This window comes from Colius striatus, chromosome 3, assembly GCF_028858725.1.
Source record: "Colius striatus isolate bColStr4 chromosome 3, bColStr4.1.hap1, whole genome shotgun sequence".
In the NCBI taxonomy this organism is placed as follows: Eukaryota; Metazoa; Chordata; class Aves; order Coliiformes; family Coliidae; genus Colius; species Colius striatus.
Genome location: NC_084761.1, coordinates 97,209,968 through 97,224,098, shown reverse-complemented (window position 1 = coordinate 97,224,098; position 14,131 = coordinate 97,209,968). Strand labels below are relative to the sequence as shown.

General features: G+C 50.0%; 1 protein-coding gene and 1 long non-coding RNA gene across 5 annotated transcripts in view; one reads left to right on the top strand and one right to left on the bottom strand.

The window, feature by feature from the left end:
• The window catches only part of PTPRA (protein tyrosine phosphatase receptor type A), a 129,664-nt gene that overhangs the window by 27,544 nt on the left and 87,989 nt on the right, over positions 1-14,131 (bottom strand). For all 4 annotated transcript variants that reach the window (XM_061992085.1, XM_061992086.1, XM_061992087.1 and 1 more), the window contains one exon: positions 88-166. In XM_061992085.1, coding sequence (XP_061848069.1) covers positions 88-166 — 79 coding nt within the window. The remainder of the gene's footprint in view (positions 1-87; positions 167-14,131) is intronic.
• LOC133625097 (uncharacterized) lies at positions 1,471-3,844 on the top strand. Its single transcript, XR_009818389.1, has 3 exons — positions 1,471-1,577; positions 1,851-2,047; positions 2,686-3,844. It is a non-coding gene; the product is annotated as an uncharacterized LOC133625097 (long non-coding RNA).

The following is a 14,131-nucleotide window of genomic DNA, read 5'->3' as shown; positions in this document are numbered from 1 at the left end:
CAAGCCATCAAGCAGGTGAGCACTTCCTCCTTTCCTCCTAAAGATGGTTTAGGGACAAAAGAGAGGAGCCAAGGAGCTCTGGTTTACCTGTGGTAACGTTGTTAGCACCTACACTTATCAGGCCACTTCCCAGCAAAAGGACAAAGAACCACAAATCCATGTTGACCTGGGGAAGAAAGAAAAGAACAGTTGTTTAAACCCTTGTGCAACATCATCCCCAAATTATTCAAAGAGCTGGAAGGGAGGAGAGAATGTGTGGCTGGAGTCCCTGCATGTGGATGGGAAGGATTTACTGATACACTCATACATCCCCAAAGGGAGAGCACACACAGAGCCCAGTCTGGCAGAGCAGCAGAGGTGGTTGGTGAGGGAGTGGGTGAACTATGGGAGAGAAGAACGAGCTGAGAAGCTGAGCACCAAAAAGAGCACCTAGTATTAAGGGAAGTGAATAATTTTCACAACAATTAATAACTTTTCACAATACATGTGAAGACCATGGCAAGGGGCCTTCATCCAAAATGCCCCAGAGCTGGAGCCAGTGCGGGGAAGGAGAGGTCGGCTTCCCTCCCACTCACTGAAGCCCCTGCAGATCAGATTCAAACCCCATCTGATTCCCTGCACGTGCAGACAAAACAAATGCCCATAAATAATCATCTAAGACAATTTGCAAGCACAGGCTGCACGTTCCTTGTACTGTGTGTCTCTTCCCATTAAATATCCTGCAAAATCACAGGACGATGACATCAGTAAAGTTGCTTCCCCCAGGGCTTTCTCCTCCAGCCCTTTGAAATACAAGGTTTTTATGGTGAGTTCTTTCCTCTGCAGACCTCAAAAAGCTCCTGAGAAATGGGCATTGCTATCTCCTCCCCAAAAGATACAGATTCAGAGGCTCAGGCAAACGACAGCGAGATGGGAGACGTCATCGTCCTGGCCAGAAGAGAGCCAAAGGCTGCCAAGCTCCAGGCCAGCACACAGCCCTGGGGCCTCCCAAGGTCAGGCCAGCAGCTTGCATCTGCTCTGAGCCCACAAAGGGCTATGAGACAGCTCTGCTACGTGCCATGCACCAGCAGCTGCCCTACATGACTCTCCTGTCCTCAAGGCTTTGGTCACAAGTCCTGTTGCATCTTTAGCATCTCCTGGGAGAAGGCTGTGAGATCTCTCTGCCAAGTCAACTGGCCGTGCTGCCAAGAAAGGGTTTTAGTCCTGATAGGCAGCCTAAGCCTCCCTCTTTTAAATACATCTCATATTGTTTGTTCTAGCTGTATTTATTTAAATCTGCTTCAATCTAGACCCATCCCAAACTCTGGGCAAAAGGACAACACTGAAGTCATCAACACGCTGGAAACGGTATCAGAAACACAAGATCCTCCCCACCCTCCCCAGGAGGTTCCTCCCACCAGCACCACCCACTTACATGTTTTTCCTCCCCCCCTGAAAGAAAACCTGGCAAAAAGCAAACTCAGCCAGTGACCAAAAGGTCAGACAAACCCTGAACCAGAAGGAAACCAAGCTCCAGAGATAAGAGCTTCCCTCCACGGCCAGCCCCGAGGCAGGGCTTTCTCTAAGGGGTCCTGCTGGTGAGTGCAGCCAACTTTCTAGAGGGTTTCATCACTGGTTCAAATATCTGTCTGGATGAATATGAACTCATTCAGTCCTTCTGCTATACTTGGTGAGATGGGGCTGCTCCTGCAATGCCTCCTGCCAGGCTGTGTGCCAGGGGAAGATGTCCAGAAAACCCACAACTGGAAGGGTTGGGAAGGAACTTTTGCTGCTTGTTGGGGCCACTCAACAAGCAATTGCACTCTGAGACTGAGATGGTCCTAAGCCAGAGTTGTTTTCCACTCCCACAGTGTAGGAAAGGGAGCTCATGTCCTCTCCATGTCACACTGCAACTGGGAAGCACTGTGCTGCCAGTGAGAAGGGAAGCAGGAGGCAGATCCCCTGAGCCCCTCCACTGCAGAAACCCACAGGAATAGGGTGCTCATCACCATGGGACCTGTGTGCAGAGGCAGAAGGAACCTGAGCCCACCTTGAATCTCCAACAAAGGTAAGAGTGGCACTGAAATGCTCCTGAAAGCTGTCAGGGGCTGGTGAAGGTGCCAAGATCTCACCATTACAGCCCTTTTCCTTGCTGGGAACCCATCACTATCGTGACAAGAAAGCAGTAACAAGGGAAAGATGTAGCTCTTCCAGCTCTAGCAGCAGCAGTTTGCCCTGGGACCAGACAAACCAGTGCTAACAGGGATGTCTCCCCACCGTGCTGACATCCTACTGGCTCCTCATCACCTGCCCATCATTAACCCATCACTGGAAAACCACATAGACATGAACCTCTTCCAAATCTTTCCTCATGGCTTCAAAGATCTTTTGAGTAGGCTGCTCCAGCTCTTGCAGCACACCTCAAATAGCAGGGGAACAAAGTCATTCGTGATCACTCTGCAAAGAGACGGCAGAGATGGGACTGGGCCCCAGGAGATCCCATTCCTCTCCCATCTGTGGTCCCTGCAGCCTTTTCAAGAGGACCAAGAGGTTCACCCAAATTGACCCATGCTCCCTCCCTAAGGCCACAATGTCTCATTGGTCTCTGAAGCTCTTCTGCCCCATCCTCAACATGTTTTATCAAAAGCAGGGTAGGTGGAAAGAAGTAAAAGCTGTGAATTCCCTCTTCTTCCTGCCCTCCCTTAGAGAGAAGTAACCCACGTGCAATAAAAGAGCTTGGATTAATTTCCACGCCCACGGTGGATACATGGACAAGAGCTACAGGTGATTCCTGGGGCAGCTGTAAAAACCCTTTGGGCTGCCCACAGAATCATTTAGGTGGGAAATGACTCTGAAGATGATTGAGTCCAACCATCAGTGCAAGTCCCTCCCTCGCTGAGCCAGCAGTGCAGCTCCAGCGTCCTGGGATTACATCAGTGGGCAGGCAGCTGCCTGCCTTTAAAACCCCTTTGATATTACGTTCAGTGAGTTCATTGATCCTTCAGCAGATTGCATTAGGAGCAAAGGGCTGGCAAGGGGACAGAATATCTAATTTCCCCAAGCCTTGCCCTGTGTTTGGGAAGAAAGCTGGATGCAGGCAGTCCATGTGAGTCCTGAGTTTTTTATGGCTTTATTACTGTGGATGTGGAGAGAAACGGAGAGCATCAGGGCTCGCTGCACAGAGCACGGCACAAAAATCCCAGGAGCTGCTCCTCTGACTGGCAATCAGCTGCCAGAGCTGCTTTATCGCCTTAGAACCAGATCCAGAGCAGGGAGCAAGTGAAAGAGCCCTACCCATGCGAGGAGAAGGGCTGTGGCAGCCCAGCTCCCAGCTCTGGCTATTAAACACTCCCTGTTCCCAAACGCAGTCCAAACAAACGCCAGCGGGCCATCCTTACCCGCTTCTCAACATAAAAGCCCTCAAGAGTACTACCCCAAAGCTGGAGAAACCCGAGTCTCCCTTCCCCCTCTGCTCCCTCCCTGCTGGTTTCGGAAACGGAGAGGAAATACTTGTAATGTTATCAACATAAACACAGCTCTTGGCCGGCTGCAACATCCTGCGAGCTCTGCAGAAAAACACCCTGACGTCACGGCGCCGGCTCTGCCGAGGAGAAAGGAGCTTGCTCGGGCACCGCTGCCCCGTGGGTTGGGATGCTCAGCACCACGTCTTCCTTCCAAACCTCTTCCAAAGTCGAGGTTGGAAACCTGAATCCTTGCTAGGTGGTGTCAGCAATGTTATGTATGTTGCACTCTGCTGTACGCGGCTCCGGGAGCTTCCTGCTCGGGGTTTCGGCTGTAGGATGTGTTCTATTCAACATGATTGATGGTGGGGGCAGGGAGGAAATAATCTCTTTATAAAGTAATAAGTGGCTTAAAAATGGCTCTTGTGTGTGCTTCTGCTGAAAGAGGCTGGCTGCAGGACCACAGAAAGCAAAGAATTAGTATTTAGTGCTGCAGAAAGTGCCCAGATCCTACCCGGATAGAGCCGCCCGCAATCAAAGGCAGGATTTACCCCCACCTCTGACATATTCCTAATTCCTGGAAAATGAGGCAATCTTTTTGTGTGTGCAACAGGAGACATGACCTGAATTCTACCCAGCTTCCTGGGACCCCAGAAACCACTGCTGCTGGCAGCAGGATGGCAAAATGTGGTGGCTCACCCGAGACCACCCGATTGCCTCGGGCTGGCCCCGACCACAGTGAAAAGGAATAAAGATGGTTCACTTTTCTTCTTTTTTTTTGGGGAGGAGGTTGCAGGGAAGAAGGCAAAACAAGGAGCAAGGTCGGGGTTTGCATGGGTTAGGTCTTTGAAGCGGTTCACAGTAGGATGAGAACAAGCATGAGCATAAAGAAAGGGGAAAACGATCCTATTTTTTTGCTTGCTTTTTGGTGGCAGCCAGCCATCAGCGTGCCTCAGCCACTCTGCAAAACAAACCTGCTGTTCCCTCTCCCCCTCCCTGCTGCTTTTCAATCCCATTTGTGGCTTTGCAGCCTCTCACCGGAGCTGTGATCCGCAGCAGAGGAGAGCTGCCCGCGGGCTCAGGCCGATGGCAGAACGATTGCACTGGCACCGGGTTCCCCTTCCCCCCAAGCCCAAACCTCTTGCTTTAGGCTGGGATGCAAAGGATGTAAAAACAAGGATCAGGATGCTGGGAGCTCTGCACTACAAAGGAAAGCCTGGTCCCCTGTGAGAGATCACCCAAGGGCCAAGCATCTCGAAGGGGGCTCCTTACACACGGTTCTCCTCTTTGTTAACACCATGCTACGAGCTGCTTGGGCTCTGAACGGCGTTGGGATGGCTTTGGGCAAGCTGGCCATGGCAGGGAGAGGAGTCCTTGGGTTTAAGGAGGGAAAAGAGTTACATTGCACTAAGATGCAGTGACTAATTCCCTGCACGTGTCTCCGACGCTGAAACGAGGCCTTTGATGTGTCACTGAACATTATTCCCCCACCCCACCCTCTGCTTTTCCACTCTTCAACAGAAAAGATGAATCACAGCAACCATTCACTCTTTCTGAAAATCCACTTAGTTCTATTTTCTTTCTTTTTGGGGGTTTGCTGTTAAACAAACAGGCTGCTCCCAGGCGAGGGACGGCGCACGAGGAGGAGGCCAAGCCTGAGCGAAGGCCTCGGGCTTCTGCTTTCTCTACCTGCCCAACCTTCAACCCATCACTGCACCATCATATTTACTCATAGCATGGGTTGGGTTGGAAGGGATCTTCAAAGATCCTTTAATCCAACCCCCTGCCATGAGCAGGGACAACTTCCACCAGCCCAGGTTGCTCCAGGCCTCATCCAACCTGCCCTTGGATGCTTCCAGGGATGGGGCAGCCACAGCCTCTCTGGATAACCTGTGCCAGGGCCTCACCATTCTCAAAGCAAACTGTTTCTTCCTCACATCCAGCCTCAGTCTACTCTCTTGCAGTCCAAACCAGTTGCCCTTTGTTCTGTTGCTACAGATCTGGTAAAAAAGGCCAGACTAAAGTCTTCTGGAGCCTACTCAGGCTGGACAACCTCAACTCTCTCAGCCTTTCCCCATAGCAGAGGTGTTCCATCCCTCTGACCATTTTCACGGCCTTCAGACAAATGCACAGTCCTCTTCCAAAGGGCAACATCATCATATGTGCATGGAGGGAACCCGACTCTACTCCCACCTGGCTTTCTGGGCATCCAGAAATAGCTACCACTGTTAGGATGATGCTGAAAACTGATGGCCTGAACCAGGCTCAGTTTTCCTCAGAGAGGCAATCTTTAGAAGATGTTAGTCTGTTCCCTGCTATCATGCAACATTGGCAGCAGCAACATGTGTGAAACCATCGTGGATGCACAGACAGCCACAGACAGCCACTCCTGACCGCAGCACCAGCACAGCGAGCAGAGGCACCCTCTGGAAGCTGCCTGAGTGCCTTGGAGGGGAAGAGCTACAAATATGCCCAATTGTTTTCCTAATAATAATTCCCCCAATACCTCTTATAATTAGGGTTTAATTTGCCCTTAAACACCCTTTTCTGCTGGTGTCTGATCGTGGGAGCACGTGTAGGTTGCTCTTGTAGAATAAACTGGGATAGGACAGGGGATAAGTTGTGGAGGGAGACAGAGAAGGAACAAAGAACTTCTTGCACGTGTAGTAATGAAGGATGACCAGCTTGAGAGGGTTTCCTAAAGGACATGGCATGAAGGAGCATCAAGGTGGGACATGTAAACATGAAGTTCTAAGAAAAAGGAGAGCAGTGAGCTAAGGCCAAGCCAGGTCAGGGAGGTTGAAGATGAAGGTCCATCTCTGAGCCTCAACCAGGTGGAAGGCGCTGGGGGTGGAGGGTTTTGCTGCAGGCCAGGCTGGCAAAGGACAGTGGGGCAGCAGGAGCTGTGTTGCAAAGGGAAGAGGGAGGTGAGACCTCCTTCTGGTGTAATTAAAACAGGTCTGCCAAAGTGACACTCCAGAGCCTACAAACCGCCCTGGCTAGTGTGAGACCAGAGCCATGGTCTCCTTGTGTGCCTTCCCCCATGGGATGGGCATTGCAGCCACCACATGGCTTTGGGAAGCAGAGCACAAGAGATGCTGTTCAACTCATCATTCAAAATCATGAATTCATAATGGTAATTAAAAAGTCAAGTCATATAAGAACCTGTTTCTTTAAATATTCCAGTTTAGAGTGTCCCCTCCTTTGTCCCAAGCATCGTTTGCCACATGTGCAAAGAAAACATGAGTCCAGCTCACATACCAGCTATGAAAAGGGCTGGTTGCTTTTGATCAGGGAGTCAGGATGAGGCATGGCAATTATCTAGCACAACAACACCCCTGCCTAGCAAGATGCTGTTTGGAGGGAGAGAGAGAGAGAACGGGGAAGTGGGGAGGAGAAATGAAGGTTTAAAAAAAGGACCCCAAACCCACAAACTCCCACAAAAAATACAGCCCAGCTTCTGATTCAGGACCAAGATAAGTCCCAGGTCCGTGTCAAGACTGAGCTAGAGTGCTGGAGTGGTCAGAGTATCCTCCTTAAAACAAAGGTGTGGGAAAGGATCATTTCGCATGACAGCCTGAAAAATCTCATGACAGACTCTAAGCTCCAATTCAAACGCATGCGTCCGCTCATGCAGCTTTCATCGCTGGTTGTGCTTACCCTGAAATCCGCCTGGGACACCTGTAGGGTGCAGGGAGCAGCCAACCTGTCCCACGGAGCAGCCCCTGGGCTAACAAAGTGCTGTGGAGCCATGAAAAGAAAAAAACCCAAACCCAAACCTCTCACCAATTTACCTGCGGTAATTCTGCACCGCTGCTCGGTTCAGCCCTGTTGCCACAGTAACACTTCTGGTGTAGCCGAGATCACTGATTATGAAACTAGAAAATCCCCCCCCCTCCCCTCCATCAGGCTGCTAATTAGGATACACTCCAGTTCTGAAAAAGCTCCATATTAATGACATTATGACTGTGAGTGCAGGGAAAAGAAAGGCGTCAGAAAGCATCGCCTCGGTCAGCAGCGGCAACCGCCGCCAGCTCCTCTCGGGCTCTTTTTGTACGGGGGGTCTTAAAATTCAGCTTGCAAATTCCTTGTGAATTCAAGCTTGTTTTCTTTCTCTTTTAAAGCAATGTGCAAGATTCGGTGGAGCAGTCTTTACTCTTTACATATATTTGCATGTATTAGACTGGAGAAAGGAGAGGGTCGAGGACGACGTGCAAATGACGATCTCCCGGCCAGGGATTCGTCCCCCTGAATCTCACGTGGACTGTGTTTGTGTGCACAGTTTGCCAGAGGAAGAAAGCAAAATCCCAGTTTTAGGAGTGGCTGCAAGGGTCTAGAAATGAGGTTTGCAAACAAGGGGAACTGGAGTTGCAAACGTTTTCCTCTCTGACTTTGGTTCGGGTGCCAAAAGCATTTTGAGGCACGTCTTCTGCTGAAGGCTTCAAGCTGCAAAGTCTGACTGGGAGCAGTTGTGCCGCCAGACACCAGCACTCAACACAACCTACAAATAAGATACTGGAGTGTATATCCAAGTGAAAGGAATATGGCCTGACAGGGATTTCTGGAGCTGCAAACCCACAGCAATGCTGCTTTAAATGTCAGCTCATCCTTCATTTGTCCGTTCTCCTGGATGGCGAATTGACTGAGAGGATGAAACGGTGCTAAAGCAGCAGGGCCAGCAACCAGAACTGTGTTAACAGCTAACAATACTCATTACATCAATGGCACACTCTGCATTTCTCCATCATCCCAGGCCACTGCCCAGCTGCTTGACTTCACCCAGCTCTGCTGACAAGGACCAGGAGCCACCACCTCTGAAGGGGATGCAGAGGTTGAAGTTCCCCAGTGCAAAACAAATTGCTGGTGAAAGCCAAGCCCTGAGCTCAGGCATGGCCTTGGGTTTGTCCTGGGGAAGGGCAGGAGTCAAGTGGTTCCAGAAGTGATGCTCTGACCCAGAGCTTCTGGGTTGTGACTTTATACTCTGTGTCAGCTTTTGGGATTTCAGAAGCCTGAGTTAAAACTTTTGATCTAAGGAAGGAGAGGAGCTTTCCCCTGCAAGCAGCAAGGAGGCTCCAGGCAAGTAAAATGCAGAAGTCCAAAGTAGGAAACACAGAAGCAACATCTGAGAGCGACCTGGAGACTTCAGCCATCATCTGGCTGGTAGCAGGGATGTTTGATGTGTATCTTTTGCCCAGCCACATGCCATTATGAAAACAAGCTGCAGCTTATTGAGAAAGCGATGCAAATGGCTACTGAAGCTCTCACCCAGGCTGCAGGTGAAAATCTGCATTAAAATGCAACACTGTGAGCTCTGATGCAGTTGTTGGGGGTGTTAGAAGCAGGACTGATGTGACCCACCAGAACACAACCATCCCAATTTATAGAAAGTATCCCAGACCCTACTTCTTAAATTAGTAGAAACAACTGGATAGAAGTAAGCTGTGTTTATGAAAAGGCTCTGAATGCTGCAGGGCTGTGCTCTTCCAGTGGTACAGGCAACAGGGACTTTACATCCACAGCAAGAGCTGATAGCACCTTCCAGTAAAGCCCAGTCCAAAAGCATCAAGGAGCTTTCCAGAAGGCAACACTTCCCCAGCCACTGGATGGAACTCCCAGCAATTGCCCTCCCACTGCCTAATTACACTTCTTCAACTCCTGGTTTGAGGCACTAACGCTGGCAATTAAGCTGATGACTTGGTCCCAGGCTCTTACCCAGGCTGCCCAGGATGGGTGCTGCACTGCTGTCCATAATCCTTTCCCTATGAAGGGTGAAGAGCAAAGTCCTTGAAGAATTGGGGAATCACTTGTTCCCCCTGCTTTGAGGCAGGAAAATAAGTGGGAATTTGTTGTTTCTCTTTTCTTTAGCAGCATCACCCAAAGTCTCAAAGGTGCAGGTTCCTTGCCCATGATTGCATCAACTGGTCACTTCTCTCATTCACCAGTAATACTGGGGACATGTTAGGTGTAGTGCTAAGCATCTATAAAAGTGATTTATTAGCTGGAAACAAGGTAAAGCACTGATCTTGTATGCTAAGGCATCACAAAAGCACAGAATCATTGAGGTTGGAAAAGCCCTTGAAGCTCAGAGTCCAACTGCTCACCAGCACTGCCACAGCCAGCACTAACCCACGGCTCAATGGCTTTGGGATCCCTCCCGGGATGGGGGCTCCACCACTGCCCTGGGCAGCCTGGCACAGAGCTGGACAACCCTTTGGAGAAATAAATTGTTCCCAATCTGCAATCTGAACCTCTCCTGGCACAACTTGAGGCTGTCTGCTCTTGTTCTGTAGCTCAGGAGCAGAGACTGACCCTCCCCTGCTCTCAGCCACAGCCTCCTGTGAGGGAGTGTCAGAGAGTGCTGCTGTGTCCCCTCAGGCTCCTCTTCTCCAGGCTCAACACCCCCATTCCCTCAGCCCCTCCCCAGCCCCTTGTGCTCCAGCCCCTTCCCCAGCTCTGTGCCCGGCTCTGGCCACGCTGCAGCCCCTCAGTGTCCCTGTGGCAGTGAGTGAGGGGCCCAGCACCGAGCACAGCCCTGGAGCTGCAGCCTCCCCACTGACCACAGCGTAAGAGCAACTGGCCAAGCATGAGGACGTCCCAGTCCTGAGCAGATGGGGATTGCCATGTTACAAATAACAACTGAATAAAACCAGTGGGATTCAGCTGCCATTGATGGTTTAGTTGGAGGCATTATTCCTAACCTTTTAATAGGCTTATTTACAGGAATTAGTCCTTTAATGCTGTGTGCTCGTGTATATAGTACAGCATAAGCCGGTTCAACGCGACCACAGAAAGAACATCTGCTTTTGTGAGCAATTAGGGAAATTATTGCCAATTAGAGGGACTGCAGGTAAGAGCAGCTGGGGACAGGCTGTCTATGAGGAGAGATGGGAAGCTTTTCCAGCTGCTGATGGGAGTGGGAAGTTCACTGGCAACAGAAACATCCAGGCAGAAAGGAGCCTGTAACCACACAGCAGCCAAAATACCCTCAGCATGAAAAGGGTTTTGTGGCCCTCAGTTTTGGGCTCATCCTTTTTGTCATTCACCGTTTTGAGCAGATGAGTGTCCCAAAGACTCCTTCTCATCAGCTTATGCTCCTGAAAAAGGACCAAACTCTCTGCCTTCAGTGACTCTATTGCCAATTTCCAGCTTTTCTTCTTCCATCTGTCTTCCTTTCCATCTTCCCCACCCAAGAGGGGTGTCCATCGAGGTCATAGAATCATAGAATGGCAGGAATTAGAAGAGACCTTTAGAGATCATCTAGTCCAACCCCCTGCTGTAGATTTTAGAGCCATCACCAAGAAGCCATGTCTCTCCTATCCTAAAAACCTATTATATATACACATATAAACTTATTATAAACCTAATCTCATAAAGCTATCAACTATTATATATACTTTGTTATACACCTAATTTAAACCCAATATCACTGCTACAAACCTATTCCCTGCTGCCACAAGATCATGCAAACTGAAACAACCCCAGTCTTGAACACCAGGGTGGGTGCAAGCCCCTGCAGATACCAACACAAAACCTCACGCTCCGCAGTTCTGTGAAAGAAAATGAATCAAAATGCAGTTTCTTATCCTTTAAGTGATTCAACAACAGCCTGGGACGACTAACTTTTAGCCCTCCCATGTTATTCACAATTCATTCTCTATTTTAATCTCCCCAACAAAAGGCTGAACTCGACCGTATTATTGTCAGCAAAGGCTTTTATCATCAGCCTTTGAAACGGTCAAGGCATGGGAGAGAACAATGACTCTCACAGGAGAATAAATACAGTCTAAACAAAAATACCCTGTTGCTAAGGTTTGAATCAGCTTTTTTGGGGGGGTGCAGCTGGGTAGCTGAGAATCCTGGTGCCACTCTGTAAAAAAAGAGTGGAGAACGAGGACTTGGGTAGGGGAAAATAACCCAACACTCAGCCCTGTGGTGCTTTTCCCTTCAGGATGGCACTTAAAATCTGAGTTATCACATAGGGGACTTTAAAACAGAGCCAGTGGCCAGAGCAGGCTGCTGTCTGCAGCAGACAAATGCTCTACCTAATCAGAGAATCACAGAGTCTTTAGGGTTGGAAGGGACCTTTAAAGATCATCTAGTTCAACCCCCTACCTAAGCCCAACCTCTGCAGCCCTGGGCTTTGCAGGAGGTGAAGCATGGCCAAGGACCTCCGTGGTGATACCTTGAGGTTATGACAGCACTGATGTGATGTGATGTGTCTCAATGATGAGACACTCACAAGCTCAGCAGATGGCTGCTGGGAATGTGACACAGGACAAGATGAAGTTGGAGGAGCAAGCTCTGGCAGAGCAAAGAGGTCCATGCTGGCACAGACGTTGGGAACCTCCTCTGAAGGAAAGCCCCAGCCCAAACCGCAACGATTTCTCTTGTGAAATCAACCCCAAAAGCAACCACAGAGCACCATGTGGCTTCTGTGTCCTTAGCCACGGCAGCAGCATCTGCTTTTGGGTTTCAGTAGAGAAATGCCCTTCCCCAGTGGTGCTATGGAAAGGAATTGGGTTTGGCCATGGTGTCTGCAGAGAGGTTTCCAGCAGCAAAGCAGCTCTGAGCTCAAGAGTGAACACGAGGCCAAGAAAAGCTATGGCTTGACAGCCCTGGCAAGGTGCCACAGGGTAGAAGGTTGGGTAAGGGGACACAGAAGCCAACAGCCTCCATGACCAACCCATCTTCCTCCCCTCTAGATGGAGCTCCAGGAGAAGCCTCAAGTTCCTCCCCACAGCAAAGGAAAACACATCCCATCATCTCCAAGCATCGCCTCCTGACCTGCAGCTCGGTGCTAGAAAAGAGGACAAGTTTACAAAGGCAACTTCTGGAAAGCCAACAAATGATCAGATGAATTCTTCTCCCCAGTAGAACAGCAGTAAAGCTCCCATCATGGCAAACCAGAGTCCCAAATAATTTCCCCCTCCTTCAGCAGAGCAATTCTCAACCCCAAAACTACTCAAAAGCCTGGAGGGGCTGCTGTGGACAGGCACAACGGGGCACTGCAGCGCTGGCAGCTGTGGGGGGAAGTGACTTCTCTGAAACCCTCAAGAGATTTCATTTGAGTGGCACCAGAAAGGGCTTTGCACGCACGTCAGCAGCGGTTGGGAGATGCATCTTGGCTGTGTTGCGTGCAAAAAAAAGCCCCAAACACAAAGAGGACAAAGAGTTTCCTTGATGACAGCAGCCTGGATGTGCATGAAAGAGAAAACTGAGTCAAGGTAATGCTGGAATTCAGTTTTTATGGCCTATTCTGGGTTCTTTTTGCCAATAAACAAGGCCTTCCTGAGCTGGCATTAAATAGCACCTCCTGTCACTTAGATTTCAGTGATACTCAAAGAAACATTAAGAGGCTATGACAAGGCTCAGAGTCCCCTGTATCAGGCACTTGGGCCAAACAGCTACCAAAATGAATGGAATTCATTTCAAACCTATGCAGAATGGTGGATGGAACACTCCACTCCAGCCAAACAGTTGAATTTCAACAGCAGTGCAATGGATAGCAACCGAGACATCCCCATCTTTGAAAGTCTTTGCTGTCCCAGCCTTTTCAAAAGGCTTTGAAAAGCAGCTTCCTACATAAACACCCATTTCCATCACACCCTATCTAGGAGCATAATACACAGAAGGCTCTTCAGTATCGCTGTTAAATAAGAGATTCCTCTAACCAGGCATTAAATGGTACAGGAGCTTGCACACAACAACAGAGTGCTTTCTGTAGCAGCTTGTTGCTGCACAGAGACAAGACAAAGTCTGTTGCTGAAGACCAGGACTGTATTCGGTGGCGTGGTGGCCTGGCCTAACAAACTCATTTTCATAACATCAAGGCACTGTTTGAGTTTGAACAGACCTTAAAGCTCATCTGGTTCCAACCCCCTGCCATGGGCAGGGACACCTTCCACCAGCCCAGGTTGCTCCAAGCCCCATCTAACCTGCCCTTGGGCACTGCCAGGGATGGGGCAGCCACAGCCTCTCTGGGCAGCCTGTGCCAGGGCCTCAGCACCCTCACAGGGAACAACTTCTTCCTGACATCTGTCAGTCTGGAGCCATCACCCCTTGTCCTGTCACTCCAGCCTCATGTACAAAGTCCCTCTCCAGCTTTCTTGTCGGCCCCTTTAGGGACTGGAGGCTGCTCTAAGGTCTCCCCGGAGCCTTCTCTTCTCCAGGCTCTTCCCCAGCTCTTTCAGCCTGTCTCCACAGCAGAGGGGCTCCAGCCCTCAGATTGTCTCTGTTGCCCCCTCTGGACTCACTCCAACAGCTCCATGTCCCTCTGATGTTGGTGCCCAGAGCTGGAGGAAGCACTGCAGGGGGGTCTCGCCTCACTCAACTTTCTGTTCTTGGGACACAGCCCAGGGTATAATTGGCTTTCTGGGCTGCAAGTGCACATTGTCAGCTTATTTTTCATCCACCAGTACCCCCAAGTCCTTCTATGCAGGGCTGCTCTCAATCCCTCCATCCTCCAGTTTGTACTAGGGACTGTACAGACTCTTGTACAGGACCTGGCCTGTTAAATTGCATGAGATTCACATGGGCCCACTTCTCAGGCCTGTCAAGGTCCTTCAGGACATCTCTTCTTTCCAGTCAATCACCTGCACCACTCAGCTTGCTGTCACCAGTTTTGACTCCATGAAGCACAGCCTGCTGAAGACCAGGGGCCAAACTGGTTCAAATCCCCTCTGTTCCCCTCA